Raw genomic sequence first — 12,500 nt, 5'->3', positions numbered from 1 at the left:
ACACCCCTAAACACACACACACACACACACACACACACACACACACGCACGCACAAAAAACAAAACAAAACAAAACGAAAGAAACACGGAACTAACAAAGGTTTTTTACACACACACACACACACACACACACACACACAACCCCCCCACCACGCCCCACCCCTACCCCCTACCCCCCTACACACACCCCTACAAACACACACATGGGACAAACAAACAAAAGCTGTTCAAACTGACTGCTCGAAGTCGACGACATCAGCGGCACTGAAGCTGTCTTTCCAAAACTTCTCCGGCATGATGTCAATGCCCGTGGCGTCTGCCCTGGCCGATGCCTCGCTCTCTCGGGTCTTGTTCAGCAGAGTGCGCGACTTGGCCCGTTCCATTTTGGGCCGGCCTAAAAAAAAAACACCCACCCCAAAACCCCCCATGTTTTTCACAAGTTGCAAAAGGTGATATCGGCGCTAGCGATTTCGGCCCGTTCCAGCTTGGCCATGGAGTGATGGCCTAGAAGGTAACGCGTCCGCCTAGGAAGCGAGGCAATATGAGCGCACTGGGTCGAATCACGGTACAGTCGCCGATATGTTCTCCCCCTCCACTAGACCCTGAGTCGTGGTCTGGACGCTAGTCATTCGGATGAGACGATAAACCGAGTTCCCGTGTGCACCCACGGCAACAAAAAGGTTGTCCCTGGCAAAATTCTGTAGAAAAACCCACAGGAAAAACAAATAAAACTGCAAGCAGGAAAAAACACACACAAAAATGGGTGTGCTCTCAGTGTATCGACGCGCTCTCCATGGGGAGAGCAGCCCGAATTTCACAAAGAGAAATCTGTTGTGACGAAAAAAGAAATACAATAGAATACAATACAATACAACTTGGGCTGGCCTAAATTTTTATTATTATTTTTTTTTAATAAAAAAGATGATAGCGGTGTTAGCGATTTGGTCCATTCCAACTTAGGGCGGCCTTAAAAATCATATTTTTCGAAAGTTTCAAAAGATGACAGCAGTGTTAGTGATTTGGCTCATTCCATCTTGGGCCAGCCTTAAAAAAAATATTTTCCAAAATGTTTAAAAGATGATAGCGGTGTTAGCGACCTGACCAGTTCCAATTTGGGCCGGCCTGAAAAAACGTTATGCATGTGTGGGTGTATATGTGAATGTGTGTCTTAATGTTTTACATCTATTTGCTTTTTTTTTTTTTTTTTTTTTTTACATTATAGTTATTATTTATTATTTATTTATTTGTGTAAGCTTATCTATCATTTATTCACCTTTTTTTTTTCTTTTTCTTTTTTTTCCTCAAGGCCTGACTAAGCGCGTTGGGTTACGCTGCTGGTCAGGCATCTGCTTGGCAGATGTGGTGTAGCGTATATGGATTTGTCCGAACGCAGTGACGCCTCCTTGGGTTACTGAAACTGAAACTGAAAAAACGAAAGTTCAAATGATGATAGCGATGTCAGCGAAATGGCCCGTTCCAACTTAGGCTGACCTAAAAGAAAAAAGTTCTAAATTATGACTGCAGTGTTAACAATTTAGTCCATTCCAACTTAGGCCGGCCTGGAAATACAAAAGTTCAAAACATGGTCGTGATGTCAACGAAATGTCCCGTACCAGCTTGGGCCGTTCTAAAACATAATGTCAATGATTTGATTCGTTCCAACTTGGGCTGCCAAAAAAAGGTTTTAAAACAAGAGGCAAAGCCCTCAAGACTCACTTGTTCTTCTCGCGTTATCTAGTAAAGGAATCATGAGGAGGGAAAAAAAGTGATAAAAAAAAAATCATTAGAAAGTGTCCTGTATTAAATATGACATATAAAACAAGCTTGGAAGAAAAGAAAGAAAGAAAGAAAAAAAAAAAAGGTATGCGAGGGGAATCGAACGATGCATGTTCAGTTCCGAAGCAAGCTAATGCCCACTGCTGCGACGTATTTGACGTCACTCGCCTAAATGTAATATTACAGCAATGTTGTTTTCTTCTTCATGCGATAAATAAACGTCAATACATTTGACGTAATAACACTGTTTAAAGCATGTTTTTTTTTGTGTTTTTGTATGTCTTGATTATTCTTTTATTTCGGCGGTATAGGAGACGTTACCACTTCAAGCACATGGTAAGCATAGAACCAGTCTACAACGGGCTGAGAGAACGATCAATTCAATTTTTCGTTTATGTTCATTCCAGTTAATTCAGCGTCCACTTTGGAATATTGGTGTAGTTAGTATCGTTGTATGTGTTCTGCCCAGAATTTGTATTTCTTTCCTTTTAATTGTGAACAAGAAAAACGAGGTCATGTCAACCTACCTTCTAGTAGGCGGTTTTTAGAATTTTCGGATTTCGGAACGAATTTCAACGAAATAAACCGCTGACGATCTGGAAATACAGCTTAATTCGGGAGACTTAAAACCTATTATTGGTATGACTGTGAAGATTTTTTTCTTACTATGTTTAAGCAAAATTTGGTATTGGTAGACAAAGTATTTCCACTCGAGAAAATGACAGTGTTAAAGTTTACCACTGACACAGACACAGACACACACACACAGACAACCGAACGCCGGGTTATAACATAGACTCACTTTGTTTTCACAAGTGAGTCAAAAAAGGAAGTTCTAAAGATAATAGTGATGCCAGAAATTTGGTCCATTCCAACTTGGGCCGGCTTAACATAAAAGTTTTAAGGATTATAGTGAGGAAAACCATTTGGCACGTTCCAATTTGGCTTGGCCTAAAAACATGTTTAAAATATGAATGTGATGTTAGAAATTTGGCTTATTCCAACTTGGGCCGGCCTAAAAATAAAGAAAGAGGAAGGTTTGGGTTGCTGCAGTTTGGTGGGACTCGAGTATGGGCACGTTTTTCTTGTGTTGCGCACTGGTCGGCCCATTCCTGCTTGGGTCACACCGTAATTGGAAAGGGACAGAGCCATTTATGTTCTTTTTCACCATACACAGTCTCTCTCTCTCTCTCTCTCTCTCTCTCTCTCTCACACAGACGTATTCTCTCTCTCTCTCTCTCTCTCTCTCACACACACAGACGTATTCTCTGTCTCTCTCACACAGACGTACATATTCTCTCTCTCTCTCTCTCTTTCTCTCTCTCTCTCATGGATAGACATTTAGGACATATATTCCGATCAGACATTTCTGAATTTGCGGTCCATCATTACTGATATGGAACATACAATGGCAGCAATCTGAAATGTCCATTAAGCGATGACACGAAAGAGAATGACTCTCTCTCTCTCTCTGTCTGTCTCTGTCTCTCTCTCATCCTCTCACCAACAGCAGCCGCAGTCCCAGTATCAGTATCAGTAGCTCAAGGAGGCGTCACTGCGTTCGGACAAATCCATATACGCTACACCACATCTGCCAAGCAGATGCCTGACCAGCAGCGTAACCCAACGCGCTTAGTCAGGCCTTGAGGAAAAAAAAAAAAGAAAAAAAAAGGTGAATAAATAATAGATAAGCTTACACAAATAAATAAATAAATAATAACTATAATGTAAAAAAAAAAAGAAAAAAAAAGAGGTAGTAGTAAAAAAAAAAAAAAAAAAAAAAAAAAAATTCGGAACGAATTTCAACGAAATAAACCGCTGATGATCTGGAAATACAGCTTAATTCGGGAGACTTAAAACCTATTATTGGTATGACTGTGAAGATTTTTTTCTTACTATGTTTAAGCCAAATTTGGTATTGGTAGACAAAGTATTTCCACTCGAGAAAATGACAATGTTAAAGTTGGAATAAGCCGCAGTCCCAAATAAAGGAAACTACACCAAACTTACCTTTCCCTTCTTTCCCTTTCTCTGACTCGTCCTGCTCTTTCCTTCTCTTGAGCTCGGCCTTCATTTTGTCGATCAGTGTGTCGAACACCTCGTCAAAGTCGTCCTTGCCCAGCAGAGTCCACTCGTAACGGGCAAGCTGCAGTTTCCTGTTGGGAAGGGAGATGGTAGAAGATTGGCCAAGAAGCTTATCTATCTGTCAATGCAGAGTCCGCGAGGGTCTGAGTTCGAATCCCGCTCTCCGACTTTTCTCCCAAGTTTGACTGGAAAATCAAACTGAGCATCTAGTCGTTCGGATGAGACGATAAACTGAGGCCCCGTGTGCAGCATGCACTTGGCGTAACAAGGAAAGAACCAATGGCAACATAAGTATTGTCCACTGGCAAAATTCTGTTGACGAAATCCACGCTGATGGGTGTATAAATATATATATATATATGCATACACACTGACTAGCTCGTTGGTTTATGTTGTTGTCAGGCATCTGCCTAACAGATGTGGTGGGTGTATCTGGATGTGTCCGGACGCAGCGGCGCTTCCTTGAGAGACAGAAACTGATGTACTGTATTGTATTGTATTTGTATTTCTTTTTATCACAGTAGATTTCTCTGTGTGAAATTCGGGCTGCTCTTCCCAGGGACAGCGCGTCGCTACACTACAGCGCCACCCATTTAAAAAAAAAAATTTCCTGCGTGCAGTTTTATTTGTTTTTCCTATCGAAGTGGATTTTTCTACAGAATTTTGCCAGGAACAACCCTTTTGTTTCCGTGGGTTCTTTTACATGCGCTAAGTTGCATGCTTCACATGGGACCTCGGTTTATCGTCTCATCCGAATGACTAGCGTCCAGACCACCACTCAAGGTCTAGTGGAGGGGGAGAAAATATCTGCGGCTGAGCCGTGATACGAACCAGCGCGCTCAGATTCTCTCGCTTCCTATGCGGACGCGTTACCTCTAGGCCATCACTCCACTAGTATTGCATAACATCACTTTTTTTTTCTTTTTCTTTTTGTCACAACATATTCCAGTTTCAAATTTGTGCTGCTCTCCCTGGGGAAAGAGCGCGTCGCCACAGTGCAGCGCCATTCATTTTTCCCCCTCTCTTTTGTTTCTTCTGTCTGCAAATTTTTTGCTTAACTCTTTCCATACGAACGGCTAAAGAGACGACGTTAACAGCGTTTCACCCCAATTACCATCATCAAAATATTGCAAGTGGAAGGCTCTTATACTGAAGACGTGAATGTTGACAAAGAATACCACAGTTCTGACGACGGAAGCTAAAGGTTGGGTCATTCAGACACCCACCGGACATCCGAGGGGTCTGTGTAGAGGAGAAGAGAGGACTGGCCGTACTGAGTGAGTTAAAGTTGATTAAACAGTTATGGATTATTCTACAGAATTTTGCCAGGGACCAGTCTCTTTCTGTCGTGGATTTTGTGTTAACGTGCGCTAAGTGCATGCCACGAACGGCAGCTTGGATTATATCATCTCATCCGATTGACTAGCGCCCACACCACCACTCAAGGTCTAGCTGAGGAAGGGGGAGGGTGATGGAGGGGGGGGGGAGAGGGAAGTGGGATTTGATCACGCACACTCAGATTATCTCGCTTTCTAAAGGCGGACGCGTTACCACTGGGCCACCACTCCACCCATTGCAGGCTCATAGTTTTCTCTCTCTCATTCCCCTCCAATACTTAACTACCAGTTGTCTGATTTACCTGCTTCACTCATTCACTCTTTTCACAAAGAGAGAGAGAGAGAGAGGGGGGGAGAGAGAGGGGGGGGAGAGAGAGAGAGACAGAGGGAGGGAGAGAGAGGGATTCGGATTCGGATTCGGATTCGGATGGTTTATTCAAAAAAGGCCTTAGCCCCTTATGAAGGGGTGGTGTGTAAACTTATTTCGAAAACATTATGACATACAGTATATGATACAATAAAACAAAACAATACCTAGACTGATAATCAGGAACAACTAAATGACCGGATTTTGAATGCTTTGTGTAGATAAGTTGCAAACTGTCTGACTTCTTCTTCATGATGTGACGTCATAAGCAAAACTAGTTTAAACATAGAAGGCTGAGAGTAATATTTCTGGGGTATGAAATTATACCTTAGTTCACATAACTTTGGACAACAAAACATAAAATGTAATTCGTTTTCTTCTGCATTTGTGCACAATGGACAAATAAGATCATGATCACAATGCTGTGTGTATCGAAAATGATGAATTGCAATATCTGAAAGCCCAAACCTAAATCTTGTCATGACATATTTTAAATGGTTTGCCAAATTCATGGATAAATACGTTGGGACACAATGTAAAGAGTTGATCTGATAATACACATGAAATCTATCACTTTCTTGCACATGAGCATTCCATTCTTGCCATCTACAATCAATTAGTCTCAAATGGGTTAGCTTCTGAGAGAGAGGGAGAGAGACACAGAGAGAGGAGAGAGAGAGAGAGAGACAGAGACAGAGAGAGAACGGAACGGAATGGTTTATTCACATACGGGCCACAGCCCCAAGTGAAGGGGTTAACATGAACATTGTGAACTCAATAAAACAACATAAGCAAACAAGCATAATTTATATACAGATTACAAAGCATAATTATATTCATTTCACGAAGTGGCTATTTCTCAAAGTTTGAAAGCCTTACACTCAAAAACAAGGAAAAATCACGAACGTTCTCACTATAAGAGAGAGAGAGAGAGAGAGAGAGAGAGAGAGAGAGAGATGGTTTATTCATGTATAGGCCTAGGCCCCTTATGAAGGGGAATGTGACCATTATTTTACAAACAATACATCACGACACTGTGAGCATCAATAAACACAGTCAAACAAAAATATACCTGCATTACAGTTCAATGTATAAAACAATAAAAGAAAAAAACAAACAAAAGAATACATACAGCATTTTCACGAAGTAGCCATTTCTCTGAATTTGAAAGCTTTGTATAGAAATAGTGAAAATTTGCGAACAACTTCAGGGGAAGTAGATGACATCAATAAGTAAGAGAGAGAGAGAGAGAGAGAGAGAGATATACAGACAGACAGGCAGACAAGCAACGTACATGCCAGTGTCCATTTTGGACTTGAAGTTGGCGGGGTCCTCGATAGCTACAGGGAAGATGCCGGTGTCGGAGACGTAAGCCAGAGCCAGCTCGTCCTGACAGTACCGGGACTGCACGCAGTTGATGCTCAGAAGGGAGATGAACAGCTGCACAGACACACACACACACACACACACACACACGCACGCACGCACGCACACACGCACGCACGCACACACACACACACACACATTGACGTTAATGGCTTGTGTTTGCATATGATTTTTAATTCATATTCGTACTTCTTTTACTAACTGTCCACCGAAGTATTCTTTGTGACCCTGGTACACATGACATTAAAACATGTTCTGTTCTGTTCTACATCCAGTCACCTTGGCGTCAACGATGGCTTGTGTTTGTATTCGATTTTCAAATCATGTTTGTGCTACTTATGTACTACACCCACCCCCACCCCCACCCCCCACACCCCCCGTAATGTCGTTACACACCTTGGCACACAGACACATTCTTTTCAATCTATTCTTTTCTGTATACTACTATGACCTTGGCATCAACGATAGCTTCTGTTTTCATAATATTTTCGATATATATATATATTTGTACTTTTTTTATGCCCTACCCAGCCACCCACCCCACCATTATTTCATAAGACCCTGGCACACAAATTCCATTCTGTTTGTTCTATTCCACATAATGCTGACACCTTGGCGTCAAAGATAGCTTGTGTTTGTGTAAGTCTGCAAACGATTTTTTTGATATATATTTGTACTTTACATGTCCAACCCACCTACCCACCCAACAAATATTTAATGAGGCACTGGTACACCTGTTCTATTCCGTCTGTTCTGTTCCATATAATTCAGTCACCTTGGCGTCAACAATATCTTGTGTTTGTATCAGGTTGCATTAGATTTTCAATCAATCTGTATTTGCACTTACCACGCACCCACCCCACAAATATTTCATGACCCTGGCACACATATTCAATTCTGTCTGTTGTGTTCCATATAATGCAGTCACCTTGGCGTCAATGATAGCTTGTGTTTGTATAAGTTTGTATAAGATTTTCCGAAAATCTTATATTGCGATATCTATTTATACTTTTTATGTCATACCCTCCAACCCACCCGTCCAAAAAATATTTCATGAGACCCTCGCACACACATTCTTCTTCTTCTGCGTTCGTGGGCTGCAACTCCCACGTTCACTCATATGTAAACGAGTGGGCTTTTACGTGCATGGCCGTTTTTACCCCGCCATGTAGGTTTTCGCGGGAACATACATTCTGTTCTGTGTGTTCTGTTCTGTTCCATACAACGCAGTCACCTTGGCGTCAATGATGGCTTCCCCGATCTTGCTGAGGAAGTCCACCCCGGCCTGCAACCCGGACACGTCCACCCACACCGTGATTCCGTTCTGCTCCAGCTTCTCTGCAACAACAACAATAACAACAAATGCAGGGATAATGATAACGATAATAATAACAATATAAACAATACTACTACTATCAACGATAATAATAACAACAACAATAATACTAACAACCCGGACACGTCCACCAACACTGTGATTCTGTTCTGCTCCAACTTCTCTGCAACAACAACAACAACAGGGGCAGGGATAATAACGATAATAATAACAATTTCAACAATACTACTACTATCAACGATAATAATAATAACAACAATAATACTAATAACCCGGACACGTCCACCCACACCGTGATTCTGTTCTGCTCCAACTTCTCTGCAACAACAACAATAACAACGAGGGCAGGGATAATAACGATAATAATAACAATATCAACAATACTACTACTATCAACGATAATAATAATAACAACAATAATACTAATAACCCGGACACGTCCACCCACACTGTGATTCTGTTCTGCTCCAACTTCTCTGCAACAACAACAATAACAACAAGGGCAGGGATAATAACGATAATAATAACAATATCAACAATACTACTACTATCAACGATAATAATAATAACAACAATAATACTAATAACCCGGACACGTCCACCCACACTGTGATTCTGTTCTGCTCCAACTTCTCTGCAACAACAGCGCATTGGGTTACGCTCCTGGTCAGGCATCTGCTTGGCAGATGTGGTGTAGCGTATATGGATTTGTCCGAACGCAGTGACGCCTCCTTGAGCTATTGAAACTGAAACTGAACTGCAACAACAACAACAACAAGGGCAGGGGTGATGGTAACAGTAATGGTAATAGTAATCACTCCGGGAGAGATATTCACTCATTCTAGCTCCGCAACTAAGCTATTGTTTTCGTCAATATGGGGGGGGGGGGGGGGGGGGGGGGGGGGGTTAGTAGGGTGATGTCCTAAGGACGCTTAAATCAGAACAGGCACTACTGAACACCACCTTAGTGACTCAGCAGCAGTGCAGTCTCCTCTGGTGTGTGGCTTCCTGGCGACCTAACATCGATGATTCCCTATGAATAATGATAACAACAGCAATAACAATAATTATCATCATTATCATCATCTTCATCATCATCACGATAACAACAACACTGCACTATTATACCCCTGTCTGAGCAAAATGGGAGAGGAAGAGGAAGGCGGGCAATACCGCTGCACTCCACCATGCCACACCACACTCCTCTGAAGCGGGTACACCTACCCCTGACTTTGATCATCATGTCCTTGTCTGCATGGCTGTAGCTGATCATGAGGTCTTTGGGCACGGGGGCAGCGCTCTGTTGACGCTGTGGGTTGCTCTTGCTCACCGTCGGGTGCGACAGGTCCTCGCTGCTCGCACCACCTGACGTGAAGCACGTGCAGCCACACACATCACACACCTACACTCTTCATGACATACATTACACAGATACTGTGCATACACACGGATGCAGCGGGCGAATGATTGCATGTGCACACACTACATAATGAGTGAGCGCGCATGCGTGCACACACACATACATACACACGCGCGCACCATCACTCTTTCTCGTAACAACACGCGCATACATAATCGCACCGGCACAATGCACGAGCCACATTATAAAAGTAACGCGTGCGCAAACCCGCATCGCCAACATTCACAACAGACAACTTTGCCAAAAAAACGAGTCAAAATCACTTTTAAAATCATAAAAAAAAGAGCTGAACTCATGTTCATATTTCTCTCATAACCACACCTAACTCGATAATGACATGTGAGTCGATGCGCGATTGCAGAAAAAAATATGTCCTACATTCCCATGTCACATTTCCAGCACAACACATCAGTAATGGAGAATGCTGGGCTGAGTTGTATAATTTTTTTTCTAAAAAAAAAGAAAGAAAAAGATATCGATTTAGATAGAGATGTATTCAATAACCATGTGGGCAGTTGGAATTTATATCAAACTACAGAATGGTTTGAAATTGTTCTTGAAATTTCGCGTGATATTCAATCTTTATGAATGATGATAAGTTTGACGAAATAAAAGGAGAGACCTTCTCCAATCATTTTTGGGGGCTGTCTGGGTGGATTCCTTTGCAATTTACTTTTATTCATCTCTTTAGCCAGTGTACACTGGGATATCAAGATACAAAGTTAGTGCATGCATTGTTTGGGCGGATCCCTCTGAATAGCTTAGCTGGCTCAGCGCCAAGCTCCCCCACTTCGCAAATTGCACACACACACACACACAACACACACATACACCCCACACATACATACCCCAACCCCCACACACATACACACGCACACACATACACCCACATCCTTCCCCCCCCCACACACAAACACCCACATCCCCCCCACGCCCCCCCACACACACCCCACCCCCAACACACACACACATACATCCCCCCTCCACACACACTTACACACCTCACCCCACCCCATCCCACCCCACACACCATACTGTGTTAAACATGACCCACCTTTTTTTCCAGCAGCCGGGTGGTTCCTGGTGGACATTTTGATGGGTTTTCTAGAGAATCGGTTGGAGAACTTCTTCCCCTCTATACCCAGCACCGGGTCGTCCGTGCTCTTTGGGTCTGTCTGTGGGTCTGCAGCTGCACGCATGCACGCGCGCGCGCACACGCACACACACACACGCACGCACGCACGCATTCAGGCGCACACAGCCACAAGCAGTAAGTCGATTAATTTTGTTGAACCAGAATTGTGCAAGCACACACGCGCACTAGCATACTCACGTGCATGAACGTACAAACACACGCGCTCGCTTGCTCGCGCACACACACATGAATGCACGCATACACACGCACACAGAAGCACGTGCACGCACATAAACATGTACATACGCACTCGCACACATTGGGAAGCTGCAGGCAACAGAGAGAGAGAGAGAGACAGACAGACAGACAGACAGATACCCAGAGACAGACACAGAGAGAGAGAGAGAGAGAGAGAGAGACAGACAGACAGACAGATAGACGGACAGACAGACAGAGACAGAGACAAAGAGAGACAGAGACACATAGACAGAGACAGACAGACTGAGACTGAGACAGACAGACAGAAAGAGAGAGACAGAGAAAGTCACAGAGAGACAGAGACAGGCAGAAAGACAGACAGAGACAAAGAAAGTCACAGAGAGACGTAGAGAAACAGACAGGCGGAGACACACAGACACGCGCACACACACACACACACACACACACACACACAGAACAGAAAGATCGACGTTCGTGGACAGTCTGTGAAGTGTCATTACGATGATGCGGAAAACATTTTCCTCACGGACACACAGCTGTCACGTTTCCATGACAACAGGCAGCAACACGAGTGATGCACGCTCTCCGACGAATCCACACAGCACACGCTTTCCAGCAATGCCCAGCCTTAGATGTCAGAACGACTCGGTGGGAACAGAGAGACAGACAGGGAGAGAGAGACAGAGAGAGAGAGAGGGGGGAGGGAGGGAGAGAGAGAGAGGGGGGAGAGGGCGGGGAGAGAGAGAGGAGAGAAAGAGGGGGGGACAGAGAGAGAGAAGAGAGAGAGAAGACAGACAGAGAGACAGACAGAGAGAGAGGGAGAGAGAAAAAGAGAGAAGAGAGAGAGGGAGACAGAGAGAGAGAGAGAAGAAAGAAAGAGAGAGAGAGAGAAGAGAGGGGGAGAGACAGAGAGAGAGAAGAGAGAGAGACAGAGAGAGAGAGGGGGGAGAGAGAGAGAGGAGAGAGATGGAGACAGAGAGAGAGAAGAGAGAGAGACAGAGAGAGAGAGAGGAGAGAGAGAGGGGGAGAGACAGAGAGAGAGAGAGAAGAGAGAGACAGAGAGAGAGATGGAGAGAGAGAGACAGATAGAGAGAGAGAGAGGGAGAAGAGAGAGAAAGGGAGACAGAAAGAGAGAGAGAGAGAAGGGGCAGACATGGCTCACTGCTATGTGATAACGAATTTAACCCCATGACCTCTGAACCCTGGTGAACTGAGATCAGTGTGGTATGAGCCTTCAAGGGCGTTGCGACTTTTTGTGTGATTATCAATGGCGTAATCGATGTTGGCTGAACAAAGTAATGCAGTCCCAACTAGATAGAGGAGGAAGCCTAAATACAGAGTGGTGACTGACAACCTAACCTATTGGCTTCTGTCTTATCTCAGTGAGGTGGCAGCCCTTCACTGACGAGCGTGCTCCTCAGCAGCAAAGGGGTTAATTT

At 43.8% G+C, this 12,500-nt stretch overlaps 1 protein-coding gene across 9 annotated transcripts in view; it reads right to left on the bottom strand.

Moving 5' to 3' along the window:
- Positions 1 to 12,500, bottom strand: part of LOC143288361 (uncharacterized) — a 28,200-nt gene that overhangs the window by 12,601 nt on the left and 3,099 nt on the right. For all 9 annotated transcript variants that reach the window (XM_076596754.1, XM_076596746.1, XM_076596749.1 and 6 more), the window contains 6 exons: positions 10,762 to 10,896; positions 9,512 to 9,652; positions 8,186 to 8,289; positions 6,860 to 7,005; positions 3,787 to 3,932; positions 238 to 394 (listed from right to left, as the gene is read on the bottom strand). In XM_076596754.1, the coding sequence (XP_076452869.1) occupies positions 238 to 394; positions 3,787 to 3,932; positions 6,860 to 7,005; positions 8,186 to 8,289; positions 9,512 to 9,652; positions 10,762 to 10,896 (829 nt within the window). The remainder of the gene's footprint in view (positions 1 to 237; positions 395 to 3,786; positions 3,933 to 6,859; positions 7,006 to 8,185; positions 8,290 to 9,511; positions 9,653 to 10,761; positions 10,897 to 12,500) is intronic.

This window comes from Babylonia areolata, chromosome 12 (assembly GCF_041734735.1).
Source record: "Babylonia areolata isolate BAREFJ2019XMU chromosome 12, ASM4173473v1, whole genome shotgun sequence".
Classification (NCBI taxonomy): domain Eukaryota; kingdom Metazoa; phylum Mollusca; class Gastropoda; order Neogastropoda; family Buccinidae; genus Babylonia; species Babylonia areolata.
The sequence above is the reverse complement of the archived record's forward strand: the minus strand, read 5'-3'. Positions and strand labels throughout refer to the sequence as shown.